Source organism: Rhipicephalus microplus, chromosome 1 (assembly GCF_043290135.1).
Source record: "Rhipicephalus microplus isolate Deutch F79 chromosome 1, USDA_Rmic, whole genome shotgun sequence".
Lineage (NCBI taxonomy): Eukaryota > Metazoa > Arthropoda > Arachnida > Ixodida > Ixodidae > Rhipicephalus > Rhipicephalus microplus.
In genome coordinates this window covers 165,476,903-165,496,337 of record NC_134700.1, presented here as the reverse complement: position 1 = coordinate 165,496,337, position 19,435 = coordinate 165,476,903, and the positions used below count along the sequence as shown (strand labels likewise).

The following is a 19,435-nucleotide window of genomic DNA, read 5'->3' as shown; positions in this document are numbered from 1 at the left end:
TTCAAAAGGCACCAGAAAAGCACGAACGTGGTGTGAAGGCCGTTTCCTCTTTCGCGGCCTACAGGAGCATCTGCCCTTCCTGTCATTAACACTGGGCGGTGTTGGTATACGTCTCACTACGTTCTTGTCACAACAGCAGAATAAAAATGTCCCTATTGTACACGTAGACCAGCTGAAAGCCATTTCAAGCTTTGTTGATCAACGTCCCCGTGTATCTCTGCTGACAGTTCGCCTCCATAGATCAATGAGAAAGGCCACGATGCGAAGGGCTCTTTTACTGCGTATGCTTATCGTGTTGAGCTCGGTTCTGCAAAAGCTGTTGTGCGGTAAATTTCAGTTATGCGGGAAAACACCAGGTAAGTACCTCTTTTAATCTTGTGACGTGGTGACGTATGAGCAAAAACGTGGTTAGCGTAAGCAACTATGTTATCAAAGGGTACGTGGATAAAGGCGACATGATGTCACAGCGTTGGAATTGTTGTTACAGCTCTGGAATATTGCTGTACTGGGTTGCGAGGGCATCCGAAAAATTTATGTAACGGGATCAACACTTTTACCAATTTTGATGTGGTACTTCTATAAAACAACAGATATATATATATATATATATATATATATATATATATATATATATATATATACATAACACGTTTTTCAAAAGTGCAAGGAATGTGAGTAGGTGAACGTTTAATAGTAGCGAAAGTGCAGAACATATCAGTCCCCGGTTATGAGCTACGATTCCCTTCCCCCCCCCCCCCAAAAAAGTATATCGTTAGATGGTGACAGTTAATATCATATAAAACATATTGCAAGGAGCTTAATGTTAAAAGTCGTTTACCGTGTATGTGCCGCAAAGTGAACACCCAGCGCTGCTAGGAGAGCGAATCGAAGTGATTACAAGCAGCATTATATACAAGCGTATAGCTGTGGAAGAGAGATAAACGGGAGAGGGCAAATGAATCGGAGGCAACGCTCTGCCACCTCCTCCATCCCACCACATAGCACCTCCTCGCGCTCCCGCGAGGAGAGTGGGAGAGTTAGCGCATGCGCACGGGGGGGGGGGCGGATAGTCGCCGAGGGATAGACACAGCCCCTAGCAAAAGCTGCTTCGCACCTAAAGAGCGCACCTACTTTATAAAAGTATGCCAGAAGCTTATAACCTTGAATCTGTCTCGGCTAGTCTAAACACTTTGGTGTCCTCAAAAAACCACAAGTAATGAACCACAGGAATTGATCAAGAAATATTATAGAATACAGCAAGCATGAGCGTTGAATGAAAACCGTGCTTGGTGAAGTGGAGCATGTGAAGTGCGTGAAACAACGAGAGAGAGCGAGATAGCAAGAAGTAGAAAAGTCAAATAGAAGGACAAAGAAAAATATAGAGGAAAAAAGGCTGAAAAAAATACAAGCAGATGAATAAAAGCAAATAAAAGAAATAAAGAAATACAAAGATACAAAAGTAAAGAAAAAACGTAGCAAAACGCAGATAAATATTAAGCGACATGAAAAAAAAACCACAATACATTACGCAGAGAGAACGAAAGAAAAGTAAAGGATGCGTAACAGAGGAAGATAGAAAAGAAAGCAGAGAAAAGAGAGAGAAAGAAACAGAACAAGAATAAGATGAAAGAGCGAGAAAGAAAAAAGAAATAGGGACGAAAAAAGAAAGAGCAAAACAATCGAAGAGAACACGGGCAGAAGAGCAAAACAAATACAAGAGACACGATAAAAATAGAACAAAAGAAAGAAAAATAAACAGGGACGAGGAAAGCTATCGAGCTTTGCGCTTCTTGCAGGTTCATCGGTACTGCGAAGCTGCCACCATCGGTTTTTAAAGATGATAGTCTTTCTTGGGGTATTTCAACATAAAAATTTTGGTCTGTCTGTACATTTGTGTTTAGAAAAAGTTTATTCTATCATAACACGCAACAAACCTAAGGAACGAGCGTCTGTATGACAGGCACAATAACAAACAAAAGACAAAGTACAACATACATTACACATTTAAACAAAAGTGTCCAAGTCCATAGGATGTCCGTAGTTCATGGTACTAATACCTACATACACTACATACATACACTAATCACAATATGGACAATGTACATGATGATATATGTACAGAATTTACAAGACTTGGGGAAGATGTTAGAAAATATGTACAACAGGTATCAAAATTCATAACAGACATAACTTACACCGTTAGAATGAAGTGCATGTATAGAAGAGCTCACACTCATATGGGACATACACAAACACCTAGAAATAGTAAACACATACTGACTACATGTACTAATCAGACATTGACAGGTGACCTGGCTATAGGAACCAGGCGAGGTGGAAGACTAATCGAACGCGTCTGTCAACTACAGGACAGAAAGCGGCACGACCATTGTCGCAGAAATTCTTCCTCCCCAAGGAAGAACAATTCCTCTGGCAGAAACGATAAAAGTTCAGAGTAGAGGCGTTCCAGAATCGGAAAGAGAGCACGACGATGATGACTTGCCGCAACAGCTTCGCATCTATTACGCCACAAACAAAAAGCTCCCGCAGCTATTAGAAGGCGTGCAAAGCGACTACGCGAGCAGCGACCAGATGTTACAAGCGATTAACACCTAAGCCACGAAAACTAGTGTTAACTGACTTCCAAAACACCTTTGCAATGACACATTGCTGCAGCATATGCTGGTTAGACTCCTCTAACGGGCAGTTAGGACACATGAAAGATGGGACCATGCCCCACTTCTCCAGTCTGTCCCGTGTTGGGAGTACTTTTCTTCCAAGACGCCACATAAAGTCATGGAGGTGACCAGGCAAAAACGATGCCGTTATAGCGCTCCACGAAACATGCCTCGATCGTGCTAGATGGGCTGAAGGAACCAGAGGAAGCAAAAGAGCCGCCGTTGTATCTACAATGCGGCTTTCGAGAATGTCCACATCGGGACAAACTTGCTGCGCGTGTCGATGAAATGCTACTGCCGTTGAGTAAAATGCAGGCACGTTAAGTGTTTGCGGTGCTGAATTAAGCCGTGCATCCGGTAGTAAATAGCGTAACTTGGTGCCTAAGAAATAGCAGGCAAGATCACGCGCAGGGCACTGATCACTATGCAACAACCGAAGTAAGAATCCTAGGGCAAGCAGCCGGCAGCGAACAGAGACGGATGGGAATGCGAATCCACCGCAGTTTCTCGGTTGCCCAAGAGCTGCTCGGCAAACCAGCTCTGTTCCACCTGACCAGAAAAAGGAGCCAATGAGGGATTGCAACGACCTGGTGATTCGTAATGGGGGCTGTAAGACATGAGATATGTACTATGCATTGCCGCAAAACACCGTCTGTGCTAAATACCATCTTTCGAGCATCGGTAAATCATAATCTTGTGCTTCCCAGACGTGTTTTTTTTTACATCTTCGACTACTGAATTCCATAAGGAGGCTGATATTCCGTAGTATGTATAATCAAGCCTCCGAATGCTAATGGAGTCACTTTTTTGAATACCAAAAAAGGGACAGGCTGGCGTCTGGGGAGCCAATGAAAAAATATCGACATTTTGAAAAATTTAACGCAGCACCTGAAATCATGCGATACGTAGCAAAAAGTCGTAGGCTACGAGATAAACTGTCCTCATTCTTCAAATACAACGTGATGTCATCAGCAAATGCTGTCACCGTCACGGTACCACTACCTGGAAGAGGAAGGCCTCTAACGTAAGGATCAGCGATTAGCGATTGAAGGAATGGTTCGAGGCTGAGCACAAAAAGTGCAGGGGATAAAGGACACCCCTGGCGAACACCACGGGAAACAGGAAATGGCGCACTCTCTAAACCATCAAGAGACACCCGGCTGCGTATATTTCGGTATGCGTTTCTGAGAAGCTCAACGAAGTTTTGCGAGAAGCCAAATGCTGCCATTACGCTAAATATAAAGCTATGTTCGAGGCGATCGAATGCCTTTTCCTGGTCAAGTGAAACCAAGAGTCCCCGAGCTGATCTTGTTAACGTGTACGCAACTATATCACGCGTAACAAAGGAGAGACTGTGGATTTCTCTTCCAGGAATACAGCACGCCTGATGATGACCTATTAAGGAGGGCATCAGGCTTCTCAAACGCCGAGTGATAACTGCCGCGAAAGTTTTGTAATCAACGTTGAGGAGCGTTATTGGTCTCCTCTCCTCTGGGCGAACCAACGATGGGTCATGTTTAGGTATTAAAACAATTCGACCATGGCGAAAGCTATCAGGGAAATCAAAGTTCTCAAAACAGCGGCAAATAACAGAGGTGAAGAGATCACCAATGTCGTCCCAAAACGTTAAATAAATCTTAACAGGCAACACGTCCGGCCCGGGGGCCGAGCCACGTTTCATGGAAGACAGTGCCTCTTTCACTTCGTCAGCTGACGGACTTGTGCAAAGTTGTTCAGCTACTTCAGATGAAAGTTGAGGGAGCCTACTTAACATTGCGGCTGTCTCGGTGGTACCGCGATGTGATGACATTGTCGTACGAGCCATGTTGGCAAAGTGATCTAGGAAAACTGATTGATCACGTCTCGGCGGCAACGCAGTGCGTAAGGATCTGGCAGCCGGAGTTCCTAGTCGACTCGACGGGTTGAGAAGTGAGCTTTTCGCAAAGCGTAGAACCTCAGGGTTAGCACATGGATTACGTCTGCAACGCCAAGCAGCCTGTACATTTTTCTGTTTGTCCGCCGTAGCGAAACTTCAAACGGCATCAAGTGATACCTTGAACGGCCAACCCCATCCGCAGTGCCCACCGATAATGCTCAAGTTTCAGCGTTCATACTTGTGCGATTGTCAATTAGAGAGCAATTATTGCGCATATCTGAGGTGCCATAACAACACGTCGATATTTTGTATGTGTGTCTTTATACTGAGAAGGCACAAATAAGTAAATATAAGGATTGTAGCGTTATTCACGCTGCGCTTACAGTGCAACACTAGGCTCAAAAAGGCAAGTGTTTCCAAGGCTTTGCTAAAACGCCACGGTGGTGGCACCTGCCCGTCGCTTTATACGATCTACACCTTATCGCCTCCGAGACAGGCGCGCATCTTTCTCCATGGGCGCGCACGCCTTCCTTCGTTTTCGAAGATAAGTGTCAGATAGCGCTCCTGTCTAATACCCCTGTCACACGAGAAAGTTTGATGTCATTTGAACCCAATCACATTTACATTTATTGACAATAGTTGGATGTCACACGGGGACGTCCAATGTCATTAAAAGAAAATGATTTCAGAAAACGAGTGAGCTAGCCAAACTCATTCGAATTAGTTTTCGTCGCAAAGGTGTACTCTCGCCGGAAGAGGGCCGTGAACATATTATATATGAAAGTGTTAGTGAATGAAAACAAGTATTTTCATGGTTTTATTTTTGAGTACTGTTCAATTTTTCTGCATGCAATTCAACCGATCCATTAGAAAAAAAAATTGAATATTCTCGTTCACAGCGACATTCCCAAAAGCGTCGCTGGCCATGTTGGCCATGTGCTAAGTGTTTACGCTAACCTCGCCGCTGTCAGCCCACAGCTGACTCGCAGAACCTATGTCTCCCATCTCGTCAACGTAGGTGGATAGCGACACGCAGCCTACGTCGAAAGAAAGATGCCGTTGGACAGAATCTGAAACTTTCACTCTGATAAGATTATGGGAGGACCACCAAGGAGAGCTGAGACGCGTTAAACGCAACGCGGGGCTTTACGCTTCTTATCCGATCAGTACGAGAAGTTGCAGCGGCTTCCTCGCACTCCACTTTGTCAGCCATATTGAACGTTTACCACGTGATCTCAAAAGTGATAGTGGCTCCAGTTTCGCCTCGACTTCGTATGAGCGAGGAGCTTTTCTTCAGACATTAAAAAAAAACTGTATGTTAACTTTTCATCCTCAATTTCATTCACGTGGAAACATTTTTTATACTCTTTAGTATACATAATATATTTCTTACACACGTTGCGACCGTTTTTTGATCAGTCCCGTCTTAGCGACATCGCGATTTCCATCATTTACAAATAGCATTATATTTTCCCGTGTAGCAACACACGTCCCCTAATGTCATTTGATGTGTCAAATGTCATTGGACTAAAATGACATTAAAATTTTTTCGTGTGACAGGGATATAGCATGCCTCGATGCACTCGTTCACCTTCGCTGCACGGATTGAGACCACAGGACACCTACCAGTTTGTCGAGTCTCTCTAACGCAGCACTTCCAAAATACAATTCACCGACTTTTTCGTGCAGAACATCGAATAAACCTTTTGTTCACTCTCTACACACGCAAGACTTTCGAGAACATTTGCAGTGGAACATGCATATACGGGGCCAATCTTTTTCTTTTTCCGCATAACAGCCTGCGGTAGTACTGCACTCAGTAAAGGGCCACATTTTCCTTATAATGAGTTCGAAATCACATTATTTATCCATGACATGTTACATATGGCTAAAGTTTATGGTGACAATGTTTTCAGACAAGGTGCGATTGACCTGCGCAGTCACAGTTTTATATCTGTTCCTAGATTGAGAGAAAATGAGTGCCCCGGGAAGTATTCGTATGTATCGTCCTAGTAAAAGTTTTTCTCGACTCGACAGTTTTCTTTCAAATCTATAAATCACACTGTTAAGTTGAAAGTCCTTCGCAGGCACGGCAGCCACATTTTATAAGTGATAGATGCAAGGAAGGCCTATGTGCATATATTTAGGTGCACGTTGAAGAACCCCAACTCGACGTTATTAACCTCAAGTATCCCCCCCTCCCTCCCCACCCAATGCTGTGCCTCATCATAACACGGTAAACAAGATAGGCACCCCAAATAACAACGAACAAACGTTTAAAAGGCAAAGGCGGTATTCACTGAACGTGGTGACAAAGAACGTGGAAGCGATGGTGAAAAGTTCACTCGCCCGCTCAATGCGTGCACAACGCAAAACTCAAGATCTCTTCAGGCCTCGCGCATGCGCAGTGACTTCCAAGCTGTTGCACACACACACACACACACACACACACACACAAACACACACACACACACACACACACACACACACACACACACACACACACACACACACACACACACACAAGTATTAGTGTTTTTCTGCTAATTACAAATGCCCACGAAGTACAAAAAACCACGTGACAAATCCGCTTGCGCGTTGGTGCGCACGATGATTCTAGTGCTCCCTAACGTTCCGCGTACGAATGACACGCTTCCCTCGCAACGGTTCATGACAGCGATAAGCAGTCACAGCGGTTATACTTTTTCTGGCCGATAGCAAAACGTGTTCATGATAAAATCACCATCATCGTTGCGACCGTTCCGAGACAGCACATTGGAGAAAATGCTGTGGTCGTTCGTACACGGAATGCTAGGGTGCACTAGAATCATTGTGCGCACTGGTGCACGAGCGGGTTTGTCACGTAGTATTTTTTTGCATTTTGCAGGCATTTTCAATTAGCAGAAAAACACTAATACCCAAGAGATATAATTTTCAAAACTGTCTAATTACACGTTTTGCAAACCAATGTACACCTTTCTCATTGAATTTCTTTTTTTCTATCTTCGTTTCTTGCAAAGTTAGTTAATTAAACATATATATTTAAACAATACTTGAGAACACCAAAAATAGTCTGACAAACTCCAGGAAACGGTGAGCAACATGCATTTGGTCGCGTCGTAATTGCGTGTGCCGGCATATCTTGGAACTCTGGCTAAAGTTACCTAGCACACCCTGTATATTCACCAGTTCTTACGCTCAGTTGTAAAGTGTGTTTGTTTGCTCGATTTAGCAAAATAATTTATCAGCCTTTCACAAAGCCCTTCATTAACATTCCCCCTTGGTTCACGCAGTGCGTCAACCTTTTTACAAAGCTCTATCGTGTTAACTATAGATGTTATGTTAAATAGCGTTCTCAATCTGTTACTTAACACCCCTGAAAGGCGTTTTACAGAAATAATGTGGCCTTACCGGACCTGATGTGATGTGACCTGACCTGAGTTGATCCCATTCGAAAACTGCCTCTCCTTTAGCACCCGTTCAGTTGCTTATTGTGTCGCAGTTTCTACTGCCATTGACTCGCTGAGCGAAGTGCCAGCTGAAAATATTGAACTAAACGCAGCAGCTCTTCACGTGCGCCTTTGCTGTGCGAAAACAGAGTGAAGTTATACCGAACCAGAAGTTGCGGAAACAAACTTAGAATGGGTGAGATCAGAATTTGTGTAGTGTCTAAACAAAAAAACAACAAGAGCATACGCGGGCTTCATAACTAAATTAATTTCTTCAACAGGCCTTCTCACGGCATCTCGGGGCGCGGCTTTTGCCAGCAGGTATGTTCAAAAGTGTGGAAAAGATATTATTTTGGGCTATCCTTGGACAACAGCCAAGCTCAAACAGGTAGGCTCCCGATGTTCTACCCAGGTGGCGCTGAGCCAACTCACGTCTATTGTGCACCTGTAGAAGTTGTTTCTCTCGCAACATTCTCGCAACATTGAAACTAAACTTTAGTATATGAGCGACAAATTCGGAGCATTCCATCGATCCAAAAGGTTCCCACCATCCGTGGAACCTTGGATCACTCTCATGCGACACCTGTAAGAGTGAAATGCGCTAATGTTATGATGGTCTGCTCACGTCACTTTCTTATTCACTTGCCGTATGTTTCAGATCTCTTAAGAAAACATCAACCGTGCCGTTATAGAAAGAATGTCTGTGCAGAAGTGAGAAAACCGCAGTGGCCATGTTAAACCACTGTCGTAGGGCTCCTACCCTAAGTATAGTTGTTCTCTGAGTGAACAACAACTTAAAAACTAATATGAGGGAAGAGAAGACATACACAGCGTTGTAACAGTGTCCAGTGTTTCATATATTTGCTGGTTCTGTGTTTTGTGCTGCTGTTCAACGGACATGCATCCCAACCAATTGATCCAGTCCAAGTATCTGCTTCATTTGCTCAGTGCCTACTATATGCTATAATCTAACGTTGCAAGTGACGTACGCAACACGCGCCTGTAAGGCAATACGTGACACGTATGTGGCTGACTTGATGACTTAAATGATAAAATGATTATTATGAATTGCTGTAGCCCTTTGCAATGCATAGACAGCATTAATTGACGTGCTCGTTATGCTATTCACGCGTGTGCTGCCTGGAGCGATCCTACGTGTCCACCCCACAAATCGCGTCTGTTAACGTTGCTCTTTGAGCGATGCAACATCTGTAGATGTGCTTTTCCTAAGTATGTTTCCTGCAGTGGCACATCTTCATAATAGAACATTCGACCGCCACCCTGAAGGCCTGGGTTATACTTCAGTTGGATCCCTGACATATTCTTAGCATCCATAGGTATTCCTCGCTGACTGTCAATGCCACCGACACCGGTGCCGCATTTTCTATGACGCTATGGTACTCTGACCCGCAGGTGACGGGAATGAATCTCGGCTGCGGCGGCTGCATTTCTCATGGAGGCAGAGATGTTGTGGGCCCGTGTGCTCAGATTCTGGTGCACGTTAAAGGACCCCAGGCGGTTCAAATTTCCGGAGGCGTCTTGGCATCTCTCATAGTAATATGATGGTTTTGGGACGTTGAACCCCAAATATCAATCAATCTATCAATCATTTTCAATTACACAAACTGCCAACTGCGATCACGTTGAAAACTTTCGCCAGACTACTCTGATCCATATTACGTACGTAAGGCCTGTAGTTTACAGGTTAAAAAGCCCTAGTTAGAAGGCAGCTGCCAGCATCAGAGCTGTAATTTACCTTATTATTGAGTGCTGAAATTGAACAAAAAACTTTGTCTACATTTGTGGACGTTCAGTTTTTTTATGTCTGTTGCAGGTTTCAGAAAAGGGTTGCCTGGGCTTAAGCCTGTGCTATGCTCACAATGAACACAAAAGGAGGAAGGTGAAATATGAATATTCACGCAGAGAAGTACTGATATTCAAGCACCTTTTTGAGAGATCATTTAGACATTGTAATATTGAAGTGCACTGTTCATTATTACGAGAACTGACGTTTTAAGCAACTCAACAGAGAGTTCTTGTGAGTCACCTTTATATAATAAAAATCTTCGTAAGGTAGCATTGATTTGGCGGCCCGGTGTGCGATTTTTCGTGTATATCAAAAAGATTGCTTATGCAGTAAGTTCTGTATAAATTTAAGAGATATGAAAGCAAAGTATTACATCTTTAATAGAATTTAATATTATTACAGCATTGGATCAGGTAGTTTAAGCTTGTTGCTGGACCTTCAAGACTTGTGCGATAGGCGTACGATGCACTAAAAGCATTGTTCCTGCAGCATCCTCTCCCGTAAACTGCCCTCAAGGTCTCAGCCTGAGCCAGTCACAGTCGCCACGTCATAATATAGGTCTTCTTAATGGTACGAAATTCTGCGAAGAACTGCGGCGTGATAGTTAAATGAGTGTTGCGCAGCTTTTGCACTTCAACATCTGTGGCGAATCAGTGACTGTTTCACAATAATAAAACTCGCAGGGTTAATTACGCATTCGCCGAAAACCACTGGAAGGTGAAAGCAATGTTCTTTGTTTTTCCCAATAGATGTAATAATCGTCCCTCTAACCCCTCCATAAGCACTCTGGACCACGGTGTAAAACACTTTCGTGTAAAAATGGCAGAAGAACAAAATCAATCTTTACATCAAACTGTCCATTGGATTATTTCTGCGCAGAGCGATCTAACCTTCAGACAAGGAGTACGAGAGTGCCTTGTGAGAGGCATGCGAGCACTTTACATCTTAAAGCCTGTAAGTAAACCTTTGTCTACCGCTGGTCTACACTTGCGTGGATATATTATCAGTGCACCCGATTAGCACTGTGAGCCTGTGTGTAGTCTAATGGTATACAGCTTAAGAGCACTGACTTTGGTGAGTTTGTTTCGCGCAGCAGAACACTATAAAAAGCGCGCAAACACGGACAGATGCAGGTCAGGACACAAGCAAATACTACATTATAAATTTCTGAAACGTGTCAGACGTAAGGAGGTGCACCACATCCTCTGGTTGGTGCACCAATTAATAGCTTCCACTTCGCAACGTGTTGTAATAGCTTTCACGCCACAGTGGGGCTTCTACGACTGGCTGTCTCGAAGGTTTTTTGGCACTTCATGCCACAGGCAAACAATATGCACAGCATTACATTACCGCGGTGAAAGAGGGCATATCGTGAATTTCACCATACGGGTTTGAAGGACCACGAAGTCGTCATGTTTACACGAAGCGCCATTTTTCAGTTTTCTCGTTGTCAATTCCTAATACCGTGCATGGGCTTTAACGTTTAGCAACAAATTATAGTCCAGATCTGCTAGCCCAAGCAGGATTGCGCCAACTAACGCTGCTTGCACTATGTTTCGATGAAATTCAGGTCGTCACTATAACGTCAATACTAGCATCACGGGCATGACGACGAGCTACCATCTACATGTAATTGCAGTAGTCGTGTCTGTTAAGATCAAGATGTACACGCCACTACTTAATTCTTGCAAGGATTTTAACGCAGTTCCTAAGCTTCACCTAAAAGCCCCAAAACGCAGCATAGGCTGCTACTCACTGACTCCTTCGCTTGAAATAAATTCGCCCAGTGCGTGGGATCTGCCGGAATTTCTTAACAATATCAATACTCTTCTATGTAATAACGCAGAAAATTCGCTGTTCCGTGTACCCTAAAGCTCAGCTAAGATCACGCCGGCGTCTGTGGCACCTTGGTTACGTGCCTCGGTCCACACGGCTCGCACGTTGTTGTTACAACGTCGGTAAAAAAGCTTAAGCGAAAGACTATGTAGCGATGTGAGTTCGCGAATACCTACAGCGTGTTGTGCAATATAGCACTCCAATTGAGAGGGGCAATAAATATATTTTACATTGAAGTAAACTATAGCATTTACACAGTGTTCATGGCGAATGCTTCGAACCTTCGTTTTCTGCTTCGCCTCCATTCGAGCTCGTGCTCAAGCACATTAGAAGAATTTGTCAACACAGCGGCTCAAGCATAGAGTTTGTCACAGTAGTGAGAAAGCCTGCGGGCCTAAAAGGACACTAAAGTCAAATAACAGTTTATGTCAAGGTGAAAGCTCAATGTAAGACAACATCTAAAATGACCTTATTTCAACAACAGTTATCACCGCTAGATGTGGTGGCTACATGAGAGTTCACTGCACGTTCGTGCCGAGAACACCGACCGTGCGGAGCAGGGTCTCTCTGTTGTGTAGCGGTGCTATGGTGGACGGACCGGGGGGAGGGGGATGCGAGCATAGAACAATCCTTTCCGACTGTTGGCACAACGTAGCATGTGATGTTAACATTAGCTGACAGTTGACCAATAATCAATTGTTTACTGTCGGAAAGCACCAAGTTTACCAAAACGAAACCCTCGCAGTGACTGTGACATCGAAATTTTAAGGGCTCATTTTTCTTGGTAAGACACAATATTTATTAGGACTAACAGACAATAATGCCAACAAAAATAAGTTTAGGGGATGTTATGATTGTGTAAATGTGTGGAATGAAAAGTGAAGGAAAGTGGTCATGGCAATCGGCAGCGCTGATTGGCGCTCCCACGTTAAATGCATATATTTACCCCATAAAATGGATGTAGTGATGGCCGCCGCGGTAGCTCACTTGGATGGAGCATCGGACGTGCTATTAGAATGTCGCAAGTTATATACTATACCCTCGCTATAAACTATGCTATACTATACAAAGCTATTCTATGCCCAGCTAATCTGCCTGGATAGTCGATTGATTGCAACGCTATCCTTCCGATCGTGCGGACGTGGGGTCAACTCCGCCTCACCAATTATTTATCAGTTTTTTTTTCTTTGTGTTTCTTGTTTTCCTCTCTCTATCTTTAGCCCTTTGCTTATGTCTCCGTGAACTCTTTCTCTCGCGCATCAGATTTATAGCATCGCATATACGAATAGCGCAACGTAAAAGTAGTTACATTTTAACTACTTTTAAGTTGCGCTGTTCGTACATTCACTCATGCCCTACCAACTCGCCCAAGTTTTCACGCTTCTGACAAATGAGCGCTCGTATGTGCCACAAAAATTGGACACTCATGACACTGGTCCGCTAAAGCTTAAAAGAGCGCTGATATCAGATTTACTCATGGCAAGATTTTTGCGCCAGCGAGTGGCTATAGACCCCGTAGCACCGATTCGCGACTTAAAACGCAACTGAAGGATGAATAACTATGACTTTTATTGATTTATATCACTGGTATCTAGCACTATTTGAAACGACCAGCTATCCCGCCATTTTTGGCGCTGGGAGCACCAGCAGTGGCGCTACCTCACGGTCACCACCACATCACGCCACAGCTGACCACTTCTCCACAGAAAAGAGTGGCGTTATGCTCAGCTGCTCCGTGAACATTTCGTCTGCTAGGCGGACACATTCAGTCATGCCTTGTCATCTGCATTGCTGTCGTCGCCGCCCAAAGTGTCTACTCGGGTTAGATACGATAATCTGGAGCTTGGAATCCCCGCGATTCGCGACATTGTGAATATTTTTGCTTCGACCGACCTTTTGCAGAACAGTGATTCCGAAATGGACGCCGTTCCAAGCAGCCCTGCAGAGGTGCCCAAGTATGCACGCTTCAGCAATGTTCACTCGAGTGTCTCAGCTGTATTGGTGTGTTTTTGCGTTCAAAGCATTCAGGTAAACGCAGAGGGGTTAATGCAATACAGCTATCGAAAATGAGCATCAGCGGAGAAATAGAATACGTTTCCTGCTTGCCAGGTACTTTTTGCGCCTCCAGATGACCCCACCTATCCAGCCTCTCGCGGTTAACACGGTATTACCACGTTTACGTGGACGAAAAGTTTACAGATGAACTAAAATTTGACGATACCTGCGTGTTTTTTGTTAGCGATGATATCTGACTATACGCTCTTCCACTTTTGACAGCTTGTGGTCATCTTGATGTGTAACACATACGTGATATGAAAACACACCCTCATTGCACTTTTTCGGTGCTTTGAACTAGACGACTGCAACTCACCTGCAACTCGCAACGATTCCCCGACATGCCGACCGACAAGCACACGTTTAATCATGATCTTTTCTTTCGCCGTGCTTTTAACGGTGCTGTTTATCTTGATAATTTCCCAAAATCGTTCAAACCAGTGCGACGACGATCAGACGCGATGAGCGAGTGCGTTTCTGTGTTTTAGTGCCAGTCGGCGCCACGATAAGAACACTCGACTCGTACACGTCATCCCTACTAGGGCATCTTCACTCAGGATGGTATTTGTGGAATGTATCACACCGAACACGTAGCCCTAGTGTCTTTGTCGCAGGGCAATATATTTTCTGTTTTTTTCTCCTTAGCTTCTCTATGCTGTTTGACATCGAATAAAAATAATTTACACACTACGGATGCCGTTCAAATTTGGCCAAGAAGACCAAGAAGACTTGGCTATGCATACCAAGCGATCGAATGATGGGCACATTTCAATCTTGAAATTTGATGTCAGTGCTCCTTTAAGCGAACTAAAGGGTGGTCAACACAGAATGGGGACTACATGGTTAAGACCCTCCTCTTAATCGCCTGTGCAAAGTGTTTCGCCGGAGATTAAGTACGTGCACGTTCATAAGACAGATCAAGCTTTATGGACGAACAGGCAGCAAACCTTGACCACAAGAACTGAGTGGCAGTAATGTCAAGGGTTTTCGGCATAATGAGTTAAGTTTATTTATTTACCCACGTGACAAACACACGAAAAACGCATGGTATACGCGGTTTGGTGCGAAGAAAAAAAGGCTGTATGTCACAGCTTGACTGGGCCCTTCACCCAGTGAAAAAAAAATCTGTCCCGAAATCACAAAATATTCACGAAGTATTAGAGGCAGCGAAAAGCGACAATACAAAAAGAACGCGCATGTGACCCATGACAGCAAATAATAAAATAGCAAAATTGAAATACATATGACTTTTCATAACAAAGCAATGTATGAGCGATTGAAACTAAGTAACCATAAGCGAAATCACCCATCATTCATGAAAAGCCCAATCAGCTCATCCAATTCAACATATCAGCTTTAGACAATATACGCAGATAATCAATAGTTAATTTGCGTTTTTTATCACATTTGGAAAACGGTAATGTAGCGTTTCAAATCCAGAATTAGTGCGAGGACGTGGTACATGCTAAGTTTCCGTATACCGAGTGACTCGACTGGCAGGATTTGGTTGCAAGGCGGCCAATGTACGTAAAAGCGTACTTCTTTGGCGTATTTCTGATTTGAAAGTTGACAGAAGCTGATATTCGTAGTAACTAGAGGGGGGGGGGGTAAACAACAAGAGGGAAGGCAGGGAGGTTAACCAGGCACATGCCCGGTTTGCTACCCTACGCTGGGGGAATAGGAAGGGGGCATAACTAGAAATTCTTAATGTTCTGTATTTTGAAATATTAGAGTAGTTTGTTGATTATAGAATACACCTTCAATAAATCGCGAATCATTTTCTTGTAGTAAAACCAGGTCACTTAATGATGCTTTAGAGCCTGTAGACCAGACAAGATGACAGTAATAGTGTCACTAACAATGAAAATAATGATAATGTAATTATGAAAACTAGTTTATAGTTCATTTACCTTTCAAATTATCTCGTATACTTTAGAAAATATTTTAGAGCTTGGTAAATGGAACATGGCCACAAGATTGCCGGGACATAAAACGTTTACAAGTGGTGCGTAATAATCACCACCGGAGAATCGAAATCGTCGCTAACCGGCCGCACGTCATCTAGCTGAACTTATACGCCGTTACTTGTACGAGTTTGTACTCAAACCATTTTTTCAATCAAACGGACGTGCTACGCGTACTCAACACACAGAAGAAAGGCGAAATTTCCGAAGCTTCCTTCACTGTGAAATGGAAATAGTGATTCGTAAGCACACCATCTTAGCACTCGGATGAAAGGAAATGTAACTTCTTCAGATTGATCTGTCGTTGGTATATGATAAGTAGCAAGGCAACGAGTGAGTATGCCCGAGTGTGGTTAGCACGTGCGGTTTCGCCGCTTTGATGCCTTAAGGTCTGGTTAGTCAAGTATTCTTGCCTCTTGGTGCTAGTGGCTACAAGAAGAACGGGTTACGTGTAATGAAACCTGGTGTTGCCACACATAAACAGAATTGTACTCAGAATGGTAGAGAATGGCCCACAGCCCATTTACACAAAACATTGTGCCTATCATACTGTGTCCGATGTTTCACAATAGGCTGTTCAGCCATCATCGCAAAGCAATTTTCACTGCGCAATAAATCTCAAGCTCGTTATGCCCAATTACTTTTCTTGAGGTATGTGATTTTGTTTGCTGATTTTTGGTGAGATTATGTCCCCCTATTTTGAGACATCGAATGCATAGGCGGCTCGCTACCACTCGTCTTACGTCAAACTACGAAGTGAAAGAAAAAAATATAAAGAGCAAAAGTAACCACTTGAGCACGCATGCGCTGGTTTTCCTTTTGCAAAGCACTCTCTTGACTTCACGTTAAAAGCAAGAGAAAGGAAAAAAAATGTTTGTTTGGTAATAAGCCGGTTAAGCTGCCACACCACAGAATGAATTGTGAATAAATGTTTTGGAGACAGAGCTGGTAAAGAAATTTCGGTACAGAATTAAGTAGGCTTTGCTGGGCACAAATACTAGGTTTAAGTTAGCTAGAGAAGTTTTGGTGCTATATGCAATTTAATGGAGCATCAGAGCTATGGTGATTTATTAAAAATTTATGGTTCTTTGTTTTTCAGGAAGCCTTCCACTTCACACAAGATGAGTTCTTTTCGATAATGCAGCATTTCAATGTAAGCAAATGAACTTGTCCTCTGAATTGACAAGTAATGTTCAAAGATACATAGGAAAAATTGTCTTACTTTCACTGGTGATAATTTTTAGTATTGCGTTTATCAGTGAATAAATCTGCTTTAGAAACTATAACCCCTTAGCTGTATGGCTGCGAGTGACTTTTTAAGTAAGCATATTCTCTAAGCACTGGTACATCTGGTCCATTGTGTGTCTTTGGTATATACCAGATGCATATACCAGGTATATCTGTTCATCCTAAATGGAGAGAGTTACGCGAGAAAGTGGACAGTAGGATGACCACTGCCACAGCTTATAACTGGAAGAGCACTGGATGCGTTATTCGAAGGTTGCGGGTTTGGTGCCTGCAGGTAGCAAATTGTCTTCACGTGCAGATGGGAGCCGCTTCTCATCAGCAGCACCAATCTACACGTTCATGTCATGAACGTCCAGTCTATTTCTTCATACCAATCTGCCTATGCCACAGTACACTTGCCTACTTCGCAATCTTGTGTTTTCGACTATTCATATTGTGTTCCTGAACCTCTAAGCCTTACCTGATATAACATTGTGAATAGTTGCTATTACATTTACTGCTACGACGTTGCACCAAAGTTGTAACTTTGTTTTCTCTTTCCCCTGTTTACCAGAATTGCCTAAGGGGTGACATGTTGCCTATGGATGTATCAGTGGCCCAGGGTCTTATGAGATACTTCATCAAGAGATCATCCATGGTGCCGAACAGATAAAAAGCCTGCTACACTGAAACAAAAGCCAATAATCAATAAAAAGCCACCTCTTGACATTCATTACGTTTTCTTGTCATCATTCAGACCCTAGAATAAAGCAAACTGTTGGCGCTGAAAACACAACGCTTGGTTAATGTGTACGCTTCTGTAACAGATGTACAACTTGCAATGCACGTGAATGCCTGTTTATGAACCAAACATTTCTCTTTCGCTACTACAATCGCATCTACCTTAAAACACGTAATAGTTATATTCATGTCAATAAGCTTGATCCTAATTAGGTATACATAAACAGATGACACAAACTTTACATACAGGGAAAACAGTGATTCCTTGATTCAGAAACTAAGTTCAACTGCACTTGAGTTTTCAAGGTGCATGACGACTGTATTTGAAAATTTATGCATAGGCGCATGGCCAGCTGAGAAAATCTTTTGAGCAACCAAAGTATACTCGCCATATGAAATGGAAGAAGTTTATTTTTGTCCTGCAGGACGTCCTTAGCGCGTAGCGGACGTCTGCCACGTAGGGACCAATAGGGCGGCCGCTTCATAGGCCTGCTGGAAGACCCATTGCCGGTCAGCGAGGAGTGAGCTTTTTGTGGGACTTTACCAACTTGTTTGAGGTATATTCGGGATGAGCCCTTCTACACTCCCAGAGAATACATGCGAATGTCGCTGTGTGTCCGCATGAGGGACACGTGTCGCTGGATTACAAACTCGCTGTTTGTTCTAAAAAATTCACTCAGTCACCCACTAATTTTGCCTGATCTGTAAACTTCATTATGATACTTTTAGCTGTTTTTTATGCATAGGAGAACATTCTGAAAATATATTTCGTAATGGTCGACCCCTATCAGAATATAAATGGCTCTGGATCTCATGTCAAATTCAGTTATGTGACGGAGAAACCACACGAAAATTTACTTCTAATGCACTTCTATTTCCCCATAAGCCATAGAGAACCTATTGAAAGCAGGGAGGAATCTTGTTGGAAATAAAACTTCATGCTTCGATTATTGCCACATCACTGCACCTCAAAGCCGCAAAAAACGAAGACAGTGTTATTTTTTTTGAAAACAATATCACCTGGGGTAAGGAAAGATTAAAGATCATTGTTAGCTGTAGGAAAATCTCGCTTAGAGAAAAGCCCGATTTTCGCCTGAGATGGAAATGATGTGCTAACATATCAAGTGAGTTATACAATAAATTAAAATATAAGTAAGCTTTTTAAGCTGTAGCTGTAGAGTGGAATTTTTTCTTTACTTTGCCCGAGAAAATAAAGTTGTAAATTAAAACTATAGCTACTTTTTCTTGCTCCTAAAAGTCTGTGTGTTAGCATTTAACAACAACAAAAAAATAAATGCCCCAGTTATGACTAAACCTTCACAGCCTGCTTCTACAATATTGTGTGCAAATCAAGTGCAACCAACTAAATCTTCAGGCTTTGTGTAAACGATGTGTAAAAAAATTCCGCCACTCAGCATTACTTTAATACATAAAAAATGGCAGCATATCCATGGAGTGAATGATGGAGAGTGGGGCGAAGAATCTGTCCGTCTATTCGTTCTTGCTTCCGTCCGTCCATCCGTCCGTCTGCGTGACCGTCCGTGCGTACATCCGCCCGTCCGTGCGTCTGTTCGTGCGTACGCACGTCCGTCTGTGCGTTCGTCCCTGCATCCGTCCCTGCGTCCGTCCATGCGTCCATCCGTCCGGGCAGCCATCCATGCGTCCATCCATGCATCTGTCTGTGTGTCCGTTCGTCCATCTATTCAACACTTCAAGTACCACCATCTGGCATCTTTTCATCATACATTCCCCATATAGAAGCACCTCCATCCAGCGGACATTCCAAGGACTAAACAAGAATT

The 19,435-nt window shown here is 43.3% G+C and overlaps 1 protein-coding gene across 1 annotated transcript; it reads left to right on the top strand.

Moving 5' to 3' along the window:
- Window positions 1–237: 237 nt before the first annotated feature.
- Window positions 238–17,625, top strand: LOC142768951 (uncharacterized). Its single transcript, XM_075871572.1, has 6 exons — window positions 238–356; window positions 8,285–8,391; window positions 9,838–9,903; window positions 10,690–10,764; window positions 16,765–16,818; window positions 17,467–17,625. The coding sequence occupies exons 1-6, from the start codon at window positions 245–247 to the stop codon at window positions 17,563–17,565; spliced, it is 513 nt and encodes a 170-aa protein (XP_075727687.1). The 5' UTR covers window positions 238–244; the 3' UTR covers window positions 17,566–17,625.
- Window positions 17,626–19,435: the final 1,810 nt, after the last annotated feature.